Below are 24,494 nucleotides of genomic sequence, written 5' to 3' on the forward strand. Positions count from 1 at the left end.
TTGGTTGGCTGCTGGCTGATGCAATGGTCTCACAAGGGCTGCAGATACTTCCTGTGTTAATCCTAAACCGCTGTGCTCAGACCAAGGTGGAAAGATACTTTAGTCTTTTCGGTCAGCTGTTCCAAAGGCACCTGGAAGAAGTGGTGGTTGACTTGCTTTGGGCTCAGTTTGTCAGTTTTTGCCCATGCAAAAAAGTCTTTTGATACTGAAAAACTCTGTGAACAGATGTCCTTTTACAGTTCCAGCTGTGCTGCTGGAACAGACTGCCCAAACCCTTGATCACTTCTCTTGACTACAAGTGTGAGCGTAACAAATTCCTAATATATTTCCAAGGAGAACTGGAGTAACTGAAATATGCTGAGTCGTTTGGTCTTTGCTAACTTTAACTGCCTTGGGATAGGGAGCTCTAACAAGAGCAGCTGCAGCTGCTATGAGTAGCTGGCAAGCAACAACACAGCTGTATGCAAAGTGCCTCCGTCCACATCCTTACTGTCTTTGCAACTGCAATTAAAGATCTGACGATATGGCCTTGTCTGATTCCCAAGTAATGCCAGCTCAGCATCAGGTGGCCATGGCCCACATCTGCAGTCAGCACCGACCTTGAAGACCTCATCAGAGCTGAGCTGCACTTGCTGCTTCTGCTGCACTGGTACAAGGCAGAGCAAAAACCAGTGTGGGCTTGGGTCATCCTTGTGAGCTGAGGGTTATGCTGCTGTCCAGCCAGCTTGCTTTGTCCCCTCATCTGCTGCTGGCTGTGCTTAGAATTTGTGATTGTGATTTCTGTCCAGCAAATGCTGAACACAGACAAGACCTGGAGGGGGACTTCGATTTTATCTACTGAAACACCTGAAGATATGGTTATTCATGCATGGTTGTTTCTGCTACAAGGTTAAGAGCAGTACTAGGGGGTACTACAAGCAGCTCTAGGGTGATGTCAGTCTTAGATGATGTAACTGTGGCTTTCACATATGTCAGTAAGTAGAGATTAAACAGGCATAAAACTAAATTACCTGTTAAACACTGTGACCCATACCATGGTTCATAGGACAGATTTACACTGTTTGTACATGTAGGGATTACCTGAATTCCAAATTCTTATACTGTAATTGCTTTATGAATTGGGTTTGATTTACATTAAGCCAATAAGTGAGAATTAAATTTAAAAGTTTTCAATATAATTTGTTCTGACCTTGGATTTTGTGATATTTGAATTATGTAAGCAGTGGATTAGGATTGTTTAGAAATCTGAATCCCTTTGCCTTCAAGAAATGGTGTGCAGTCTGTAATTCCTTCAGCAGGACTCAGGGCACATAATTTCATCCATACCTATGATGTAAGTTCAGCGTGAACAATTTTAGTGTAGTTTGATGGTCAGTAACAGGCTGTTACGAAGCTTATCATGGCACTAAGCATAATATTCAACACTATTACAGTTAGCCTGTGTGTCCAGGGAGCCAGCCCTATGTCCAGGGAATTTGTATTTATGTGTTTGGATATCTTTCCTTCAGCTGAACTCCACTAGTTCTGCTTCAATCCAATCTTAAAAAAAAAAAAAATAAATTCTGCCTTTCACACAAAAAAATTAATGTAATGAAGTAGTTGAATACTTGTTACTTGTCATCGCTATTTAGGAAGTAAAATAGTGCTCATTTAGCTTGTATAAGATAGATAGCAGCTTTACTGAGGGAAGAGTGTCATGCCCAAGTCAGCAAGGGCTGACTTCTTCAACAGCCTTTAGACAGACAGATGCATGACAGGATTTTCTTCCAAGCATTTAGGCATTTTGGATTAAAGTACAGTTTTGATGCTTAAAGGGGATTCTAAATATTCTTGTTAGTGTCTGAGAGACCTTTGAAATACCAGTCTTTAACCACCACTTTGTAATTTGCTATCTGAAAGTAATTTTCATTGAAATACGGCACCTTCTTGTCAAAGATAGTACAAAAGCTTCAAAGATATGGACTGGCTTGCATCTGGTTCTCACTGTAAGGAGTAAGTGCCTTTAAATTGGCTAATAGAGCTCACAGCTGATCTGCAGCAACTGAAAAGAACAAAACATGAAAGGAATAGTCTAGAATCACTAGTGCTAACAACAGCAGAGTGATTAAAAGTGTTTAGAGAGGATTTCTTTGTGATATAATGATCCACAGGTAAAGTTTTTTTTTACCTCATAATTATTCATTGTCATTTCTATGGGCAATTAAAAGGTGCTTCTTGGATTTCTTAGATGGAAGCTCATTTTGGTAACTGTTAAATCCCAGATTAGAGTATGAACATCAGGGTGAAGGTGATGGGATTAGCTGTGGTTGACAATTTCCGAATGATACAAGCACTGTGAATCAGTGTGCCTGTGGCAGTGAAGTACTCTTCTTCTTGGCCTGATACTCATACTTGGATTGCAGTCCCTGCCGTGGTAGCACTGGGTGATCAGGCGGTTGGGGCTTGCTGCAGTGCAGTCTCCTGTTGTCCACTGACTCTGATGGGTTTTCACTGAATCCAGCAGCATCTTGTGTGAGGTGGAGAACAGTCACTGGGTTCTTCACATAGTTATGGCAGGATGGGGAGCTATGGGACTTGGATTTGTCAATAATGGGGCATTTTTAATCATTCTCCAATGAGATTAACCTAGTACTGCTTTTATAGCCAGGACCTAAATGTATTATGCTATGGGAAAATTAAATATGAGACCCATCAATTTAATTCTGAGGACCTGTTGGAGTACTTGTGTTGTAAACACCACAGCAGATGGTATGCTCATTGCTTTGAAGACATGGTGTGTTTTAAGTACTTTACAAGAAGATGGTTTTATTCCATTCCTCTGACCAAGGGTGTTAATGAAAAGGTGGTTTAGATAGTTTTTCTAACTGTTTGTGTTATTCTTGTCTCATATCAGAATATTAAGATAGGCAATTGAGAGTGAGGTCTCCTGGTAATTTGGCAGTAGTGCTGGTAGGAATTAGAGAATTCAATGCCCAATTGAATATTTCCTAAGGAATATACAAACATAATACAAAAGTTTCTGAGATGGAGATTTTAATTACTTGGTCACTTGCATCCTCCAGCCTTGGGAAGGAGGTTGGAGGTACAACTCATGGTTCTGCTGCTGCAAGAGTCCCTTGTCTTGGGAGGATGGCAGGGCTACAGTTGTAGGGCAGAGCTCCTTCTGCTGGCACATCCCTTGACTGGCTCCAGGAGTGTTGCTGTTTACCTGCAGGTGGATCTTCCCACATTTGCTTAGATAGCTGCCAATTAAATTATTTTGTGGCCTTGTAGATTCACTGAAAACAGGAAGGCTGTAGCAGTTTTTATGCAGAAACCCATAGTATATCAGCTACTGCTATTCTAATAAATGTAGAGCTATAGTGAACCGGTATTTGTTTGGCCTATGTTTTTTAGGTGGTACCATGATATACCTGCCTAATTGCGTGATTACGGATAAAGGCATTAGATGACTCAATTTTTTGCTGTTGTTGTTGCTTAAAGGCTTTTTTTGAGTAACTTCAATGCAGTTTTGAAGACCTTTAGCTAATGCTCAGACATTTACACATATTCAATTAAATCTTAACTATAGCTTTGAACTTGACTTGTGTTACACTAACTCTTCATGGTGCTGAGCCTGCTCAGCAAGAAAAACAGTATGACCGTCAAGTGACTAATATTTTTTCACCATACCAGGAAATTAACTTTTAAAATGTATGCTGTTTTCAGCAAATCCTATGCAGACTGACTCATCTACAAGTCCACAAAATAATTTAATTGGCAGTTAACTGAGAACATGTATGAAAACTCACCTGTGGATAAATAGCAACACTCCCACTGCAGGTCGAGGGATCTGTGAAGGCATCTGTCAGATTCTTCTGATAATTTCTGAGGAGTTAATTGTGATCTTGTTTTTTGTTAGATGCTCTTGTCTGTTATAAAGTTAACATAATCTCGAAGTCTTAAAGTAAAGCATTACTGTGGAGAAAAATATAAAATGGTACATATCTGTATTTGCATAATATGTATATTTGTGTAAAAATGTGTCTAAAATCTGCTGAGTACTTGTTTTGATACACTGCAGAGGTGAAACTGTTGAGACAACTTCCAGGAGATACCTGACCTTTTTTCTCAAAAACTACAGGGTGTCTATGTCTTAATACAGTCTCATTGTCTTGCAGTCTCTTGCTCAAACCCAGCAGCATTGTTCAAATGGAATTTGAAGGTTTTGTATATTTATCCAGAGTTGCCAAACATCTGTAGTCTGCTTTGAGGAGCAGTTTCAACTGCACTGCTGGGTATTTGGCAATCTCAAACATGCTTGCTCTTTGTATTTAATCAGACTCCACAGCGCATGCCTGGAAATTCCTTGTTTCCAGTAAACATTGGATGGAGCTGTGTGTGCATGGTATGCTGTAACAGCCTGGAGCGCTGGACTTGCCGAACCCATAGTACTTTGTACATAAACACAAATTCTGGATAGGACTGCTGATGCTCTGCCAAAAAATCCCAGATCTTTCTTAGAATACAGTTTTCCAAGATCTTCGTTTTTTTCCAAAGGCTTAACTTCCTACATCAGTGTCTTGGCCATGAAAGAATAGTCTGAAATTTATTTTTCCCACCCCACCCAAAACATACAAAATGTTCATCTGCCAGACTCTCACACTAGGTTTTCAAATGCCAAGCATTTGTGCACAGTCTTTGCTAGATATGTGTGTGCTTCTCTATATATATAATTATAATACATGTATTATATGCTGTATGTGTGTATACCCACTGGGGTATGAAATAAACTATCATAGTAAATGACCCATTCTTAATTGTCTAATTTGTTTGTTTTTAACAGGCAGAAATACTCAGTGTGCTCAGTCACAAAAACATCATTCAGTTCTATGGAGCTGTCATTGAACCTCCAAATTATGGCATAGTTACAGGTAAGGATTTTTGTCTGACCTTTTTCTTCTCTGAAGCTTCAGTGTTACAAAGTTATCTCCAATGTTGCTGGATTAAAGTGTTTCACAAATTGTCCTGGTCTTCTTTAAATGTAAAGAGTGCTTGGCACCACCTGCCTCAATGTAAGTGCGGGAAGGCTGGGAGCATAGCTGGAGGCAGCTCGGAGACAGGTGGGGCCTGGGGTGTTTTTAGTGCACAAATGCAGAACTCCTTTAAACAGTACCTTTCTCTGTGTTCTCTTACCATGTTTGGAGAATTGCTTTTCCATTTTAATTGGTGCATCACAAAAGTAGAAGTTTTCATGATACAAATTTCTGGCTGGTTCTGTGAAGAAGGTGGACTGGTTGTCTGCTCAGAGCAAAGCTGCCCCATAAGTTCTGTCTGCATTGAAAGTAGGAAAATTTGTGTTATGAGGTTTACAATGTGAAGAGCTTGAAATAGAGTCAAGGGTTTTTAAGACATTGTAAGACAACTCCTTTTATACATGGGAAACTAGGTTTAATTTGTTTTGACATTCCTGGAATTATGTGGAAGTTGTTTTTTGTGGTATTGTTGGGGTTTTTTGGTGGTGGTTTGTTGTTTTTATTCTATCACCACTTTAAGCTTCCTGCACTTATCTTGGGAGATGGTCCAGATTTAGAATTTTCTCCCTTTCCTGTATGGGACAAACTACATAAGATAGGAATAGAAAGTAAACCCAAAGCAAAGAAATTTCCCAACTGCTCAAACAAGTGTTTGGAGAGATAAAACCCATGAAAGCGTGTATTAGGACACATGTCACATGTCTGTAACCTTCAAAGTTTAATGTGAAGAGTAGTCTTTTGCATGTGGCACAATCTAATACCAATTTGAGTCACTGCTGGTCAGTTTTTTATTGGTTCTTAGATGGTGGTCAGAACTAGTGAAAATTCAGTTATTTCTACCTGCCTCTTAGACTTCTGATTATCACAGCAGATGGCAGTGTAACCCGGTGGGAGCACATCTGAAATGCAGCACATTTCAGGGCATGGGGAGCTTTGCTTACTCCAGCAGTATCAGCCTACTGGAGGTCATGGTGTGGCAGCCAGCATTCCAGAGGTGCATGGGGTGACCACAGTCCACACCACTCAGAAATGCACTGATGATGGCATGTAGACAGGAACTTGAATTCCTTCTGGAAGCAATAAAATTAATAGAAAGCTAATAAATTAAGTAATATAATTTTACTATCCTTTTTAACCTAAGTGTAAACCAGAAAGCGGAGTAGCAAAGGAGAGGTGTAATCAATGACCGGGGATGATGTCTGGATCAGAAGTCCTCAGCTTGTTCTTACAAAAGGTCAATTTTGACCTTTATTTGGAGAACATATGACCTACTTACCAGTCACAGGACAGACAGCAACTAAAGTAATTTACCGTGCTATTGAGAATGGGGACTCTTTAACTGCCTGTGAGGAAGAGACTATGGTGTGTAGTTCAACAGCTTTGTTCCAAAGGGAGCTCTGATCACACCTGGCTGAAGAAGAAAAAGGTTTGGGGATTTTTTTATCAAACTCTGTTGATTCTCTGTGCAACTTCTAAGGAGACTGGAGTCCTATGGATTGGAATGGAGGCAAGGCTCCATTTCCCCCCACGATTTTCAAATGAGAGAATGGGTACTCATAAAAGAAATGTTAATTACACTTCAAATGTCTTTTAGAGGGATTTTCACTTTGTGATCTATTATTGACAATACATTGTCCTTGCAGTATATTTGCAAATCCACAAGCTCCTAGTAAATATCTGTGGCACAATAAATATATAGAAGAAATACTAAAAGTGGAGCTTTGTTGATTGAAGCTTACTTGCCTCTGTTTACACGAAGTGGCAAAGAGCTGGAGGAGCTGAGTTGTCCCTGACCCTGGTGGATCAAATTATGCATTGTAAAGGCATGCAAAGCATGCAGCCAACCTATTCCTGAAGAATCCATTTATAAGACAGATGATGACATCAAGGGTAAAAAAAGCTTCTGTTTTAATTGTGGAAATGTGCAGGTCAGCAGCTTACTCCTCTCTCAGTGACATCAGAAGCAACATGTCTGTCCTTTCAGTGGGAGGTTGTGCAGCAGTGATCCAAAGCTAACTTGCCACTTGAGTGTTTACTTTCAAAGCACTTGCTATTTTCTCCCTGTTTCATTTAGCACTGGAGTCTTCCCATTTAGCTTACCAGGTTCTGGGCTGCAGTTTCAGTTTGGTCTTAATTTCCTTCCCCATGCAGCAATCTCCCAGTGTTTTTGATTTCCTTGGTTAGGAACAATGGAAGTTTTTGTATTAATTTACTCTATCATCTATCAATCATTGATTAATATTATTATTAAAAAAATTCAGACACATTTGATATAGTCTTAAAAGCAATGATTTTGTGGCTGCTTTGAAATATGAAGATTTTGCAAGTCTTCTAGATAAGTTCTGAATTCTGCCTGATGCACATTGAGTAGCCTTGGGAGAGAGGGACAAAAGGCTTAAGTTGCTCCTGGTTTGTTCTACTTGGCTGTACTGGGTGGCATCTGCTTGCCCTGCCACTGCAAACACATAAAATGTATCAGCTCCTTCATCTTATGAACCTCCTGTTGTGTTTTTGGTGAAACATAAAGGAATTCTAAATAAGATAAAACTTATTTAATAAATACTGAGCAGAAGAGCTACAGCCTTTAAACCGCTGTATATGACCTGCAGCACAAGGAGATCTGTCCTGCTTGTCACAGGGTTAGATTTCTAGTTTCATCCTCTGTTTTATCATGAACAAATTATTTGATCTGCTGTTCTGTTTCTCCATGGGGAAATAGGAAACTTTCTACTTGCAAAACTTTTCTTTGTAACAGAGCATTATATATTTAGCATGTGGCTTTAAAAAAAAACAAACAAATTGTTATGGAGCATCATTTATACACAGTACTACTTACCAATGGGGAGTATCCTCTGATTATGGAAACAATAAGATGAATCTGATACCACCAAACTCATCTGTTAACTGTCCTTCTGATCAAGAGTGGTAAATTCACTGTCTAAAAAAGTAAGAATTTTGGGTTATATGAAAGTGATACTCTAGTGAGCTGTCTCCAGTTTCACACCTAAATGTGTGTAAGGCTAACTAGCTTGTTATTCCTGCTTTAAGCCCCACAACTCTGATAATCAGACTGGATTCCATCTGCTACACTTCCAAACACCAGTGGGCCCCAAATGCCCTTTTTTGTACCCCAGAATCCTGCTGTGGGATTATGTAGGTATAGTTAAGGGAAATTAAGAAAAAACATCTGCTTGTCCTGAACAAGGAGCATGCAGAACCTTTTACTCTGGAATCTGAACTGCTTTACCTGATCTTTCTTGATGCCACACTTTCTAATGCTGTTTCATTTTAATGCCTGTTTTTCTATATGATTACACTTTTCACTTTTTTGGGTTGGCTTTTTTTATATTTTGTTAGTAGTAGGTTATGTCTGCGTTGGGATAAACTCTCCTACTACACTGGTAATCATATTAGGCTGTTGAACCCAAATTCTCTGTCATTAAGCCAGAGGTTGACTGCTTCCTGAACTGGCAGAGTTTCTATTATGTCTTTCAAGTTAGGTGCAATGTTTTTAAACATCTTGTTTGTTGCTGTTTTTTAACAGAGTATGCTTCTGCTGGCTCACTGTTTGATTACATTAATAGTAACAAAAGTGAAGAGATGGATATGGATCATATCATGACCTGGGCCACTGACATAGCTAAAGGTGAGCAAGAAGAGTGGTGTATACTGCCCTTACACAGCCAGCAAATGAATGTATAGCTTTCCTTAGAAAATCAGGAAAGCCTTCCTAGTCTTCCTCATTCAGATGGTAACAAAACCAATCAAACTTATATAAATAGAAAAAGCAAAACCCATTCACTGTTCTTCTTAATCAGTTCCTTGTTTGTTATGAATCCAAAATATTCTGGAGTGAAAACGGCTTCTCTGAGCTAGTTCTGGTGTGCCCCTAAATCCCAAGAGGATAATTTTGCTGATGTAGAGTAATTATGAGATAAGGTGCATAATTGCTCTTACATTTGATTTGATTTAGGGCATTTAAGGAAGCTGAGGGCTTATTCTCAGTAAACATACTGAAATTCTTCATATAATAATGTAGAATAAGCTGTTCCATCCTTTGTGTTCTCTGTGACTGACCACACAAGAATTAGTGTAAACTAATGGAAAAAAGTAAATTCATATTGAGCTTAGTTATGTAGTATTAGTAAACTATATAGTTAGAGAAAATAACTACATATGATGTTAAAAACCATTAGCATATCCATATAGATGCTTTGAGAGATACATGAGCTTTGCTTAGTGCTTTTTATTCAAGGTAGATTATGGGAAGCTTTACTTCTCCTTCAGCATGTCAATACGGCACACAGATATGGCAACTTGTGATGAGTACAACTAGTGGGAACCAGAAACTATGATTGCAGCTAAGTGATGGCCCTGCTCAGCCTGTCTAACTAGATTGTTCCTTTGTTTTGTGTAGGAATGCACTATTTACACATGGAAGCTCCAGTCAAAGTTATCCACAGGGACCTGAAGTCCAGGAATGGTAAAGTAGCAAAACACTGAAACACTCTGCATTTACTGTTTACCTGTTAATGTGGTATTTAAATCTGCACCTGATCTTTGTGAACAAGCAGAACTAACTAATGCCTTGGTTGCGATCAAAGCTGCACTTGTTGAGCCACAGAAAAGCCTGTTCCCTCCTCCCCATCCTGAGCCTGTCTGAAGTTCATTGCAGACCTGGCATCATCTACAGCACTGTGGAGAGCTCTTTCAACTTGTGTCTTGCTGGCCATGATTGGCTGTGAAAGCTGATGAAGCTTTCAGATACTGCCTGGGCACTCCTTACTTCTTTTTCTATTTGGAAAGGTTGAGTACCAGGAAAGGCTGGCAGACACAATAGACTAGATAAGGTCTATTATTTCCTATCAGAAAATCTTGTCTTTACTGTGGCCTTTTTTGAGGTTTGACAGATATTCAGGCTTTTGAGTGATACACATTCAGTGTGGAGTCTGTACTTAGCAGCTGACAGTCATTTCTGAAATTTGCTGAACATTGCCTTTTAGATGCAGCTTCTACTAGTAGTGGTGGGATAGGAGAGGCACAGATTTTAGTAATGCACATAGGGAGATAATAGTCAAGAAACATGTAGGTCTCACCTTGGTTGTAGGTTTTCTCCTTTTAATAGTGACTCTTCCAGAGAGCTTCCTGTTAAACCTAAGTGTACTGGGGAGAATGAAATTCATCTGTGTTGCTGTCTTTTAACTCAGTAAGGCCTGAAAGATGTTGCATTTCTTCAGAGCCTTGCAGGTATTCAGCAGATGTTCTGTCAGCTTCTCGAAGAAACCAGGACAAGTGGGGACATTTGGATGCTGGCTCACCTTAGGGTCATTTGTCTTATTGAAAAATGAAGTATTTTGCTGTAAAAATGTATTTGGCTTGCTTTTTGCATTCTTGTAACCTTTTGGTTTTTTTCATTTTCAGTTGTTATAGCTGCTGATGGTGTGTTAAAGGTATGAACACTTTAATTATTTGTAAAGAGATGCTGCTGCTTGATTGATGTTTCTATGTCTGATGAATGAGGTCATTACTCTTAATACCAGTTTAATATTTTATTTATTTTTGCCAGATCTGTGATTTTGGTGCCTCAAGATTCCACTCCCATACGACACACATGTCACTAGTGGGCACTTTCCCATGGATGGCTCCAGAAGTTATTCAAAGTCTTCCAGTGTCAGAAACATGTGACACGTACTCGTACGGAGTGGTGAGTGCCTCATCTCACTATGCATTGTGGCAGTTCTTCAGTGTGACAGAATTCACATGGTGCAAGAACAATTCTGAATAAGAGCAACAAAGCATGCCACACGTCCTTTTAAGACTGACCCATAATTTATAATTATATGTTTGAAAATGATAGAAAGAACATAATATCTTGCATGTTTAGTAACATCTGATTAGATTAGCAGCATGTCAATGTAGGAAGTGTGTGTTTTGCCACAATTATTCAGCATATGTCCAAAGGTTTTCAGGAGCTACTGAACAACCTGCATCATGAATCTCTGCTTCTGGCTTTTTTAGTGGAACCAAGGAAAAAAAGCTTGTCTCATAATAGTGGTGTAACAGGATGAAATCATTAGCATTCCACTTTCCCCAAAATAGTGTCACTGATTTTCAGTAAAAAGCAACTGTTCTATGCTCAATTGTTTAAAAGACATTGCTATCACTATCTCTGAGAATAGAAATATTTGAATTCCGAATATTTCCATCTGAAAATACATAAGCCCAGCACTGCTTTGCAGAAAGGTGAGGAATCAGTTATAGTTCATAAGAATGTCAGGTTTTCAGATTCAGTAACGTGAATTACTTTACTCTGTCCACAGTTAAGCTCTAATTTAGTTTTGCTCTGCAATATGAAGTAGGCTAGAAATACCCCTACTGGTCACAGCAGTTGTGTGCCTAACTCCATGGCCTTTCTCTAGTAGAGGGGCAGTAAAGAGTACTTGGGGAGAAAGGAAAGGAAGTGGGGCTGTAGTTTCCACACATATTGGTGCATTAACCATTTTTCTGTTTGGATTTGACAGTGGGTGGCAGAATGAGAAATTTTTCACTACCTGTCAAATATTGTCTCTGAGGAATGCGAGGAGATGGATGTCAGGGAGGCACTGTGGTTTTAAGCTAGCACCTATGGCTATACATAGCTAAGCTGATGTCTCAGTGGAGGGTGGCTTAAACTTTTTGCCAAACAGTTGTTTGTAGTGAGAAAAAAATTTGTGACATGATATGACATCACTTAACAATGAAAGTTTGAAAGTTTGCGAGGAGCCTATATTGTCAGATTCAAAATCCATGCTTGCCTAACTGAACTAGATCAAAAAGAGTAAGAGAACATAAGCTAACAAATGTGGATGTTAATGTAAACTGTTACTGGAAGCAATCACATTATCCACTGAAGGGAAACATTCCAGTTTCAAAACAGAACAACAGTGTTAGAGGAAAAATTCCAAACATGGTATTATAGTTCAAACTGCTCACATAGTAATCTGAGTTTGAATTGACTTTAGGTAATGTTTTCAAAGTGGGAGAAGGTAAGAAATTGTTTAATATCTTATCATGTCAAGAATTAACAGTGCCTTGGGAACAGTATGTTGCACAAGGTTTATTTTACCTCATTCAAAAAATCAAGTTCAACAGTTCTGTGCTTGGAGAGAGAAGTGAACCCTCCTTATGAAAATAGTTCACTGTTAGCCAGAGTATTTTAACATTGTTATGGGTGTGTAAGTGCTACTTTAGAATGTCCAGTAATGACCCACAATTTTTTCATATATTATTTTTGAACTAATATGTTATACTGTGGGTAGAAGCTTATGAATTCATAAGCACTTAGAAATAATTAATCTTTTTATGACTCCAGTCTTGTAACACTTGTAACTCTTGTAATCATTTTCAGAGGTGATAGAAGGGTAGAAATGAAGAATGGCAGTGGCCCAAGTTCTCTGTTTCTCAAATAACTGATGTAAGGGGGTTATACCAGCAAGAAATGGCCTGAATATAACATAGAAAGTTGGATTCTCCCTATAGTAAGTGTTATGACTACCAGAGAATTAGCTAGGGGTATGAAAACAAGAAATCTGAGAAAGAATATTTTTGTCTCTTTAAGTTATTATCATCTATAAAAACAAAATGTAAAGAATTCCTTTTTGAAGCGTAACACTTGCCAGCAGCTTTTGTGCTAGAGACAAATCTGCTTTACTTCACTTAAAGTCCTCTTAACAAAGAACAGAATCCTTTCAAATGTAAACTAGCAAGATGCTAGGAATAGATATTTCATTTGTAATATTTGTCATCTTTCCCATGGTTTTCTTTAATTTCCTTTCTTCTATTTTTTTTGTCTGACAGTCTTTTCTTTCTACAAACCAGTCTGTGATTTTAAATATTCTGCTTAAGCTGTGCGAGTGCTTTTTTTCCATGAAGTGTTGAAGCCTTTCTGCAGCCTCATAGGTCTGAGCTGCTTCTCAGCTGAAATGAATTTTCCTTTGTCAACAGTTGTATATATGTTTATAGCTAATGTTGAGATTAGCTTGTCCTGCTCCTCATGGATGGTTAAACAGGCCTATGTATTCTCTGAGATACAGTCAATAATTTATAATACCGTCATGAAATGCTAAAGCTAAATTTTCCAGGATAATTTATTACCACACAAAGACAGATCTTACACTTTCCTTCAGCCATGGTATAGTTCTCTTTTCTGATCCTTTTCCAAGTCTCTACTCTAAACGACTGAAACCAAGTGTTACGAGTGATCAACCCTGAAACTGACTTGCATGTTATTGTGTGTTGCTCAAAAATTATTCCTTGCCATCTCTGTCATTCCTTGCTATCTCTGCCAGATAGGAAAATGTATGTGGAATGACAGTGTCAGTCTAAAAGCTGTTCAAAATCATGAAGACATATGCTCAGAATATGTTATCCTGGTAGAACTGTTTGTAGTGCACTGCAGTGTGTGTTTGTGTATCAGTATAAATGTGTTTAATCACAGAAAGCTTATCCAATGTAGCTGAATTATTTTATCACTTACAAGAACAAATAAGTAAAACCATTAATTGGCTATTGGTGGCACAGAAACTGCCATTAAATGTAGCAGCTGTTCAAGCACTGCTTTAGTTATGAGAACATATGTTATTTATAGAGGGAATGTTGGCCAGCTCCAGGGGTTATCCCTTACTCTTTTTGAAAAGAATGATGCGATCTTTAACTGCGGTTGGATCAATGCAGAGAAGACGGACCTAATTTTCATGCCTAAGGGCAGTACCTCTTGTGAGTGCAATGCTAATGCTTATGCTGTACCTCTGCTAACTGTGGCTCCTGACCATTTTCTGTGAACAGTTTCCAGCAGATAAAGCATATTTTTTTCTTCAGAGTGTTTTCTTTTTCTCAGGTTACTTGCTTGGATGTTCCCCCTATCCAAATGACACTTTGAATCTTCATTGGCTTTGCACCAGTGTGGGGATGGGGGATGGGGTAGAGGTGTTGTGGGTTTAATTTTTCCTTTGGGTTATTGTCACATAGTTGAGAGGATAGGAATTGAAATGCACAGCTGAGCTGACAGAAGTAAGTGTGTGAGCTTTTTCTGAAGACTACGTATTTCTCGTTCTCAGGTTTGTGTATAAGGTGAACATTCATACATTTATCTCTCCTGTCCGTTGCTCTATATGCAGAGATGAGTCCAACATTCAGACACTGCAGCTTACAAACCACTATATTAAATGGCCTTGCTTTGTTTTTTTATCATTGCTTCTCACTTGGCTGTTTTCTCTATGAGCACCTGCTGTCCATCATCACAGAGATGTGATGTGATTGGGAAAGCAGGTGATCCTCACCATCACAGGTGGGAGTAGAAGTGAACCATGTCAGTCTCAATTAGATGATACACCAAAAAGGAAAGATAAATTGATTTCCATATGAAGTGAGCTGGGGAGCCAGTTCTGAAAATTAACAGTGTACCTCACAATAAAGAGGCTTGGGTAAGTTAGGTTGAGGTCCTTGTCTGCTGCTGAATTACCCTGGGGAGAGGAAGAGGCAAATGAGAATGCAGATGGTATCCATTTGCTGCCTTTTAAAAGACTGCTGATGCAGTCATTCACCTTAGCTAATGAGTCAGGGTAGCTAGTCCATGAGAAGGAGTTGAAACTCCTGTAAAACTGAGCAGAGTCACTGTTGGAAGGAAAGGCCTTCTCTATGCACTTGGCCTGAACATGAAAATTGCACAGTTGTTAAAATATTTTCTAAATCTGTGTAAGTAAATACAAAGGTTTCCAACATCCCACTTTTGTATATTTTACTTTCATTTATTAGTAAAATGAAGGCATCAAGAAAAATCCTTTATATTGCGTCGAATTGCTGGTTTTCTCTTAAACTATATGCAGTCTTGGAAGAGTTTTTTAGCTGGCACTGTTGGTTTAGGGAGGCACTGATCTGTTTGGGCAGTGGAAATAAACACTAAAGGTGTCATGATAAAGGAATTCAGTGCAAAATGTTCTGCACAAGCATACGTGCATGAATGAAGCAAGACAGCTCTTAGAATTTACAGTCTTCTGATAGAAACATAGCACAGCAGTAGTGTTCCAGCTCAAGGCTCTTGAAGACATTTAAGATATATTTCATTATGTTCTTTACTTGGAAGGTTATTTAGATACTGCTCTATCTGATGTGCAAACTTGAGTTTTTTCCTCTGTAGTTTCATGGTACAGTCCCAACAGATGAGGTTGTTCTGCAAGGCTGCTCAACTGCATGTCTGATTTGGTCCAGGGACCTGTGTTTTAAGCTGACTGTTTTATACACTGTTTTTTTGTCTGAAGTACATGGGACTGGTAATTTTTTTCCTTTTCTCACAATTAAATTTCCTTCTCTACTAGTAGAGAGGTGAAATTTGAGTTACAATTGAAAGTTGCCTTTTTTTCCTTCTGAAAGGATTGAACTGAGGCTGAGAGGATTATTGAATATGTCTGTGGTAGTTCTTCCCATATATTTTTTATTCTCAGAAAAACTGTTCTTATTTTTCCAAGATACCCTTACCTGTACTAATCAGTCTTCTGACTCAAGCAGAATTATTCAAATAGGTCTATTGTTGGAGTACCCTGTTCACTTGATTAGAGGCCCAGCTCTGCTTCAATGCAATATTTTTTGCTTGACCTCCATCTGCCAATATTGTTGCATTTGCTGTCTCATTATTTTCATAGCTGTCCACAATCCATTCAAAATGATGCAGCTGGAATAAACCTGGGCACTAACCCAAACAGTGAGGATACAGAGACTTGCATAAGGATCTTAGTCCATTTTGGCAAATCCTGCATTAAAGATTTGTTGTTGTTGTTATACTTGATATATGAGCAGAAGAAAAAGTTTGTAGATATTTGCAACAGGATGTGTATATGACAGTTCTGCTTTAAAAAAAAAGGGGGGACATACACAAATGGAGGTACAAAGTGCTATTAATTTGGCTGGATTCCAATATGTTGTCCCATCGGCAGAAAAACAAGTTGGATACATTGACTTGAAGCCTTTTTGATGATGCCAAACTCTTTTCTACCGAGTAGCTTAGATTCTTGGGTACTGTGTTACCAAAAGACTAAAAGCATGCAAAATTAGGAGATCTTTCTATATCTAAGGACAGTATGTCTATAAAAACTCAAGGAGAACAGAGTAAATTTTATATGCTTTATATTGCTTAGTTTAACATGATCACATATTTGGAGATAAACAATTACAGTTTTAATTGAAAAAAAAAATTTATAGACATATCATAGGAGCAAAATACCTTTTGGATCATATTCACTGGTTGCAATTGCATAGAATTTTTTTTAAATGAAAAATAACTGCAAAGGAAAGATGTCTAGTTGGAGCTGAGAAGGAGAGGAAGAGTTCATTGTCTTCCCAAGTCCCAGTTGCCAAATGTGAACTTTATAGTGTACAAAGATAGTAAAAAAGCAACACAGTTTTTCATCTTGGCTTTTCTATAGAGGAAAAAGCAGAAACATTCAAATTAATTTTGTGAGAGGATCTTGCACACAAACACTGGTCCAAGTTCCTGCAAATGAAAACTGGTTGCCTGGTAATTGGATACAGAATAGTGCTGTATCAAGGTTTAATAATGTATTTAAAATACAAAGTACAGAAATAAAAATGCTTTTCTTTTTTTCTCTTCCAGGTTCTCTGGGAGATGCTAACAAGGGAGGTCCCCTTTAAAGGCTTGGAAGGATTACAAGTAGCTTGGCTTGTAGTGGAAAAAAACGAGGTAAGACTACGTTTCTACATTCAGGTACATAGATCAGAAAACAGTATTGGGGTTTTGCAAAAGACTTTTTCATCTTCTTCAAATTGAAAGTAAGTTCACGCGTATGGAAAGATTAGCAGTAGGAGCTAACACAAAGGGTCAAAGTGATGTTATTCCTCATGAATGGACCCTTTACATCTAATTGTTGCAGCTTCACGTCGTGATGCTGTAGATCAAAAATTGTACAAGTACTGTACTAGTTTCTCAGTCTCAATTGTAAAACCTAGGGGTTTGTTCTTAGTGATGAAAGAAGCCATTGCGTCCAAGGTAGGGGAACAGTTTAACTCCATCTCCTGCGTTTAGGACATCTTTTTACTGGCCGGGAGTTGATATATCTGTAAGAGACCTTCAGCTACTTCAACTTAACTCTCCCAGCAGGAGTCACTATAGTACAAGAAACTGCCGCTTAGATGAAAATTTCAAAAATAAAAGAAGAAAAAATAGTTTTAAAAAAAGAGAGAAATTACAGTTTTGCCACCTACGTTCAACACTACATTGAAGATGAGCTCCTCACTGGTATCGGCAAGGCTGTGGCATAGCTGCAAGCCTCCTCATGCAGAGTCTTTCCATTTCAAAAGCACTTCAGTGGTGTAAACACCGTTTGTACAGTGTCCCCAGCCTCGCTTTTCTTCTCCTCACAAATTGAGGCTTTCAGTTAGTTGGACATGTGAGCGTATATCTGAACACATAGTCCCTTGATATCAAAGACAGTAACTACATTTAAAAAACATTTAAAGTTGTGACTGTACCACACACAGACAAGCATGGAAATCCTCCACAAAGATGAAACCTCCTCTATCTAGACACAGCGGAAGCTTGGGAAACATTACAATGGCGAGGCACTGGCTGTACAATACAGATTTCTATTATTCTACATAAACTGTTTCTCAAAATGCTTCAGAGTTAAACAGAGGAGTTCGGTTTCCTCCTCTTAGTTTAATGTTTTTTGTTGGTGTTTTTTCCCCTCTCTCTTTTTATTTCTTTCTGAGGACTGGATTAATTCCAGTGAGTGACACTGTGATATACCAATTAGTTGGAAATGCTACACTAACAGTGTGAAGATTGTGAGTGTGGTCTTCTACTGCATTTATCAGAGCAGGGGGCACAAAGACACTCATTCTCCTAGTTTAGGAAAAGCCTCACGCATCATTTTGAAGGAGGAACCAGAAAGCCTTCCATCAACAGTATTTGGTTCTTGTGCCTACCACATGCAGTTTTATGTAAGGGGTACAGAGTAGCATTGAGAATGTTAAGAGATGCAGTCACATGCTGAAACATGTCAGAGAGTACAACCCACGTTTGTCTACAGTTTTCAAGAGCAAGGAATTGTGTAAAATACAGTATGAGCAAAATGTGTATGTGACTATTTTATTCATGGCTGAAGAAACCTAAGGGGTGGCATTCTCAGAACCTGTCAGGTACCACTAGCCTGTTACTACCACTTTCCTTAGAGGGCTGTGAGGGAGCTTAGAGGCCATTGCACACTTTTAATTTTTTCTGGCCATGAAAGAAAGCCCTGTAAAAGTCAGCTTGTTCTACTTCTCTTCTTAGTTTTCTGTGTCCCAAAACAAGTGTAAGGGACAGGTTCTGCTCTCAGTTCAGTCTGTTGATTTCAGTGGGATTGCATGGTTCCAGTCCACAAGGGGATGGGATCACTGTTGAGCCACTTCTCCATTTTTTGGACTGCGAATCTTTTGTTAAAATCAGGGAGGGATTGAGGCCAAAGCATAATTGCATAAGGTGAAAAATCCCCTTTGTAAAGCCTGAGGCCAGCAAATGGACTAGATTCTAATGTAGGTGTATGGATCTCCTTTGACACTATGCATAATTTCACTGTGTTATTTTTATTATGATAGAGATTTTTTTTAAGTCATTTTTTAAGAAAAGCAAAGCATGAGAGTTCAGGTTATACAGACATGATCCCATAATAAATTGCCACTGAGAAATGTATTCTTTATTATAATATGACATTTGGAACCTGCTACTTCTATATTACATATTATATAGGCAACATTCTTCACGAGTGAGACAAGTGGTGATTGCAACTGATTGTCCACCTCCTGGAACAGTGAGGGTTACAGACAGTACTGCAGCAAGTAGCCAGTGTATTTTTAGGCTAATGACTCAATTAGAGATCAGGCATCAGTACAACTTACTTATGCCTTGTAAAAATTTCTGTGTATTTCTTCCACAGAAACTCTTTAATGACATTAATAATCAGAATTCTGCAGTGCCCTGCCTCTGTATCTCATGTTTCTAGTTCTTACAGGGTTCAAATACTTTCGGAGCAGAATTTAAGTCTTACTTTTGGCTGCCGTGTCTTGTAAGGCTTTGCAGGTCACGCTGCAGTAATGTAATGGTACAGAGTGACATAACTTGCTCTACTTTGCTTCTGAAATGGCAATAGAGGGGCAGATGACAGGGTCTTCCTGGCAGGTTAGTCTGAACAGGAATGTTCTCACCTGATTCTCACCTCTTAGAGGACAACAACCCTTTTTCCAGCTGGACCCCTCTTATATTTGGACTCATTTTCACTGAGAAACTGGTTTTCTATCTAACTTTTAAAAATTCATTTATATAATGTGAAACATCGGAAGTCAAGTAACATCTTTAGTGAGAGCAGAGGGATCTCCTTCAGTGTGTAGTGTTTGAAGCATGTGCAGTCAACTGGGGAGGCATCAGTATCTGTGTATGTAAGAAAGGATTTGCTTTTAGGCTTTCCAGTCTGAAGGCAGGCTGTTAATGTAAAAATCTTCTAATTTAAAACTTTCAGCAAATGAAACCAAACTAGCTTCAAACTAATTCTCTGTAGTCAGTGGCCCTGGCTATAACTAGCAACTCCTTGTCTTCAGTCATTAGGAAATATTTATGAGTTCACTGTGCTCTGTGAGTGCTTTCTGAGATCTGCATGTCCTCATTAATCCTTCTGACCACAGGCTCATGAAATGTCTCTTGTGTCATGTAGAGCTTCACTTAACTCTTTTTAACTCACTTAATGTAATCTATATTTCAGCTATTTGTGTGTCAAAAGTGATTATAGTATTGTACAGCTAGATCATTTATGTGGGAGAAAGGAATTAAGGCAGGCTGTACATTATGCCTATCTGACAAGCATCTTAAAATACTATGCAGTAACCTCCACAAATTATTATGTTTTAGAGTTAAAAGCTGTTTGTCTTGGTTTTGCTTCATCTCTCTGAGCTTTCTTAAGGAACATTTGTGCATTTGATACATTACTTTCTTATAGGTCTATTTAAAATTATTCATGCTTCTTGCTAGTGTTAATAATTTTGATTTTTCTTTCTAATACATCTCCACATTTTTTCTATTGTGCTTAAAAGAGAGAGTGTACTTTAATTCTTCGAAGTCTGTTGGTCTCATAGGAGATTGCATAGTAGCAGCTTAAATGGAAATGCTTTCAGTAACTGGTATATTTTCTTTCCATTAGAGATTAACCATTCCAAGCAGTTGTCCCAGAAGTTTTGCAGAACTGATGCACCAGTGTTGGGATGCTGATTCAAAGGTAATTAAATGTGTCTTTGATTTCTGCACCACCACCCCAGCCTTGTTTTGCAAAGTGTGTTTCTCTGGGAGACAAGTCTGAGGTGACACTGTTGACTCATTTCTTCACAAAATACCCAGGGCTGTCTTTTTTTTTTTTAGTGGGTTTATATATTTATGCCTAAATATCTCTCTCTCCCTTTTAATCAAGAGTTACTACGCTGCTAACTTTTCTGACTACTAAAGACAATGACAGGAAGTATGGTAAGATGGTAAAAATGTAGCCATTTTGGAGCAAGTGGAAAAATTGTGGGTTTTATGTTTTCAAACGTTAATACTTAATCCCTCTTGGATGTATGTGAGCATCATGTTATGAAGTACAAATGTCAAGGTCCAATTCTGTGCCCTATTTGTGTTGAAAACACAGTATAAGTAAAGAATAAGTTAATCCATAAAACATGGGTAGGAACAGCAGCGACACATTTTAAATTAACATTAAACCTTTCTTTATCTGTTCCCTTAGGGCTTGAATGGTGAGCTTTATAATGACTGTACTGTAATAATATGATAATAGCAGTGCTGTTTAACCATGAAAACAGAATAAAAAGTTAAAAGAGCCACACCATTGTCACTATTAATCTGCTGCTACAAGGAAGGGATTAAATAAGTATTTAGAAAGCTTTTGTAAATTATGAGAGTTGCCTTCTTTAAATGGACTTTGTGACCATCCCATTGTACATAGAACTGACTGAAAAGAGCCTGTGGGCATACTAGCTTTAGTACCAAGGATTAACATCTGTTTCCTTTGCCTGTGTAAATATTTGAGACATTGAGGAATAGTTAAGCAAAGAAAATTGTGCTCTTTTTCTCAAGTCAAGGCCCCAGGAAGAGCTTTGTTTCTTTAAACTCAAGAGAAAGTTAGCTACTACTTCAGAGAGAACAAGATTAATTCCAAGACAAATTAGAGCATATAGGTGTTCTAAACTAGAACTTATTGCCAAAGAGTAGCCATAGAAGAATCGTATTAGAAAGGAAATACCCATTCTTTGTCTCTTTTAAAAGAAAGGGGTTGCTTTCCTACAGAATGGATCTGAAAGACTGAGATCTATCAACTGCTTAAGTTCTAGGTCAGTAATTACTGAAGAGGAATTTCAGTGCCAACTGCTTATCTTTACTAACTCCACCCAAGTGTCAGCATCACTTCCAAAGGCCTCAGAATAAGAATTACTGGAGCTTCTGTATCACATCCTAGATCAGCTCACTCTCTGCCTCATTCGAGCCACATCCATAAGTGTCCAAAAGACTGTTGCTGTTTCTCAAGGAGAGGGAGGGATTTGCATGTTGTAAAAGAAAGACGCCTAACCATCAGGCTGAGTTCTGTCTGACAGCCTAATTTATCTGGGTGTGGGCTGGTTCCTGGGGACATTGTTCTCTGATGCATGCAAAGCGTGAATCTCATGCGAGATGGGGTTTTTCTGACAGTCTGCTCTTCTCTAGTTTTTTTCATGCAACTCTTCTTCTGCGAGGCAATTACAGCTTTGTTCACATGACTGAAATGGAGTAATCTGTGGTCACAGTTTGGACATGTGACTGACTTATTCAGTCACGTGCTGGGAAAGGTTTGCTTCTTACAGCTCTCAAAATGCTTTGATAAAGGGCTGTGTGGCCTGCATGAGCCAAAAGATGGAGCACGCTCCTCTGAAATACTGCTCTGTGTAATATTCCCTTTTTGCCAGGATTAGCTTTAGAAAATCAGATCATTGATGCATGAACAAGTTACTGAAGGTCAAGCAGGGGTGAGCTTGAGTATGTCAGCTTCTCAAAAGCAGTTGCTAAGGTGCATACTTCTAGCCCAAAGAAAGCATAAGGTAACTTTTGGTGGCTTACCCCTGAGAAATGAGGGATATGCATTTATGGTGGGGCTGAGGAATACACTTGGAGAGCTGCTGCAGAGCACTGGAGTGTCAGACACTGCTCACAGCATAATTTCCTCATGGGATCAGACAGAGTTATTAATGCTGCTTTGAATTCTTAAGAATTTCTTCACACATGGAGAAAAATACCTGTAGTGCTCCATATGATACTTGGAATGGTAGTTTTTATGCTGTTTAAACTGCTAGTTGAAACAAACAGTTCACACCTTAAAATTTCTACCAAACAAGTTGCTTTTGCTTGGGTATTAGGTAATTGTAGAAACAAGGTTGCTCATCACTGATGTCTTTGTTTACTGGGGTTACTTGCTTTTGAAACATGGGTGAATAACTCTTTCTCATTTCATCTGTTCTTTCGGTTTGTCTCCACATCAAAGATGTTTATAAATTACAGAGTATTTTAATGGAAATCAGAAATCTGGGAACAGGGAAGAAACAAAAAATGAAAGACATATGGATTAAATATCCTGGTTTTATGCAGACCTATTCAGTAAGAAATACTGAGTGGAAGGAAACAATGAAAACATTAGCCAGAATTATTTCTAGAGGGGCATATATTTTAAAGATTTCAGTATGAGACATCACAGATATAAAGGGAAACAGTTTTCAAAGGCGACTCATGCCTTGATATTTTAAGAATCCCTTATAAGGGCTTTCTAGAAAGTGCTAAGCAGTTATCCACTGAAAAGAAGACTTTTTTTTTTTGTTTTTTTTCCAGGTTTCTCAGCTCAGGCTTCCAGTTTCACAAATCATTTCTTGCTAGTTTTAACCAAGGCACCACTCTGCATTTAGAGTGCATTTATTAAATCTGAAATTATCCTTTCCTAGGGACAAGAAACCAACAAAACCCACATGATAGTGTAGGCTTGTACTTTCCTGTCAGGTTTGTCTCCATGCAAAGCTGTTACCTGTAAATCTGGCAGCTGCAAAGCTGGCAGGGTAACTGCTGGTTGTTTACAGAATTTGCACAGCCAGAGATGTGCAGTACTTTGACAGTATCATGTGAGTCTGCATTTGTTCCATCTCCAGTTGCACCAACTCAGTAACTCCTTTGCTTGTAGTGCAGGACCCACCAAGTGATTGTTGCTGCTTCTCCCAAATTGGTTGGTTAATCCTTTTGTCTGCCATTAGTAAAAGCCCTGTTCTCTGTCATTGTCTCCACTCTGGTTACTCCGGGGAAGCCTGACAGTAGAGTTGACTGTGCTCACTTAGTGTCAGCCCTGCCCTATATTTCCCAGTATACACCTGAGAAAAAAGGAGCAAGCAAAACTCATAGACATGCTTTGTAAATTATTCTGAATAGTCCATAAAATATTGTAGATAATACAGCATGGGAATGCTTGCCCTTGATATCTTCTTGAAAATAGAATTTATTTAGAATAGGCACATTATGTACCTGTCAGTCCGTTGGACAATGCATAGCAGTTGCAGTACCCTGGTAAATTGCAGGGAGCCATTATCTCCTGTCTGGCAGCTTCCTCACCATTTGGGAGGCCCTTGAATCCCTTCAACATCCACTGGTGTGGTTACAAGAGATGCAGTTGTAGCAACAAAAAGGGTCTGAAGGCCGGTCAAATGTTCTTCTGCCCCAAAACTGCACTGGAGTTGGTGGTGGTGGTGCCACAGATGGATTTGTGCTCTGTGCTCAGTGCACACTAATGCATACTAATGCTCTGATACACTCCTGACTGGGGCAGTTTGAGCTCTTTGCAGGGCATGTTCAGAGGATCTGCTCAGCTGTGGCAGGTTCAGCACCATCGTGCACGTGAGGGGAGGATGGCTGCCTCCCCAGCTCGCTGTAAAGGCAGGGTGACCCTGCTGGGTTTCCATAGAAGGGGCTGTCACCCGTGCAAGCAGTGTGCTGCTAAACAGGTACCTGTTGCTGTGAAGCTCTGCGTGCCCAGTTTGCCACTCTGCATGCTGGGCTGGGGAACAAGTTGTGTAAGCACTTGTGCCTGGGGCAAGCGTGTCTGTGGCAAAGAAAATCCGTGTAGCTCACTGAACTGCCCATTGCCTGAAATCATGGAGGTGGACCAAAAAATGACAGACAAAGCCTCCAGTTACAGCCGAATAGTGCCGCATTACAGTATAAGAGAGCTTGTCTCCTTTTTTGTTATGCATTTGACACTTTTTCATGCTGTTTGACATTTAAAATAAAGAAATTGTCTGTCTTTTATAATGTGGAAATCACTTGGATCTTCCTGAGAGAGACACCTCAGCATTGTTCCTAATTGTTTTTGTGCTCCCAAATTAAAATGCACGTTTTAATTGCGGCAT

At 38.9% G+C, this 24,494-nt stretch overlaps 1 protein-coding gene across 3 annotated transcripts in view; it reads left to right on the forward strand.

Moving 5' to 3' along the window:
* Positions 1 to 24,494, forward strand: part of MAP3K20 (mitogen-activated protein kinase kinase kinase 20) — a 90,055-nt gene that overhangs the window by 24,796 nt on the left and 40,765 nt on the right. For all 3 annotated transcript variants that reach the window (XM_058839235.1, XM_058839238.1, XM_058839237.1), the window contains exons 3-9: positions 4,826 to 4,913; positions 8,560 to 8,661; positions 9,433 to 9,498; positions 10,437 to 10,465; positions 10,582 to 10,719; positions 16,660 to 16,746; positions 20,234 to 20,308. In XM_058839235.1, the coding sequence (XP_058695218.1) occupies positions 4,826 to 4,913; positions 8,560 to 8,661; positions 9,433 to 9,498; positions 10,437 to 10,465; positions 10,582 to 10,719; positions 16,660 to 16,746; positions 20,234 to 20,308 (585 nt within the window). The remainder of the gene's footprint in view (positions 1 to 4,825; positions 4,914 to 8,559; positions 8,662 to 9,432; positions 9,499 to 10,436; positions 10,466 to 10,581; positions 10,720 to 16,659; positions 16,747 to 20,233; positions 20,309 to 24,494) is intronic.

The sequence above is a fragment of the Poecile atricapillus genome, chromosome 5, assembly GCF_030490865.1.
Source record: "Poecile atricapillus isolate bPoeAtr1 chromosome 5, bPoeAtr1.hap1, whole genome shotgun sequence".
In the NCBI taxonomy this organism is placed as follows: domain Eukaryota; kingdom Metazoa; phylum Chordata; class Aves; order Passeriformes; family Paridae; genus Poecile; species Poecile atricapillus.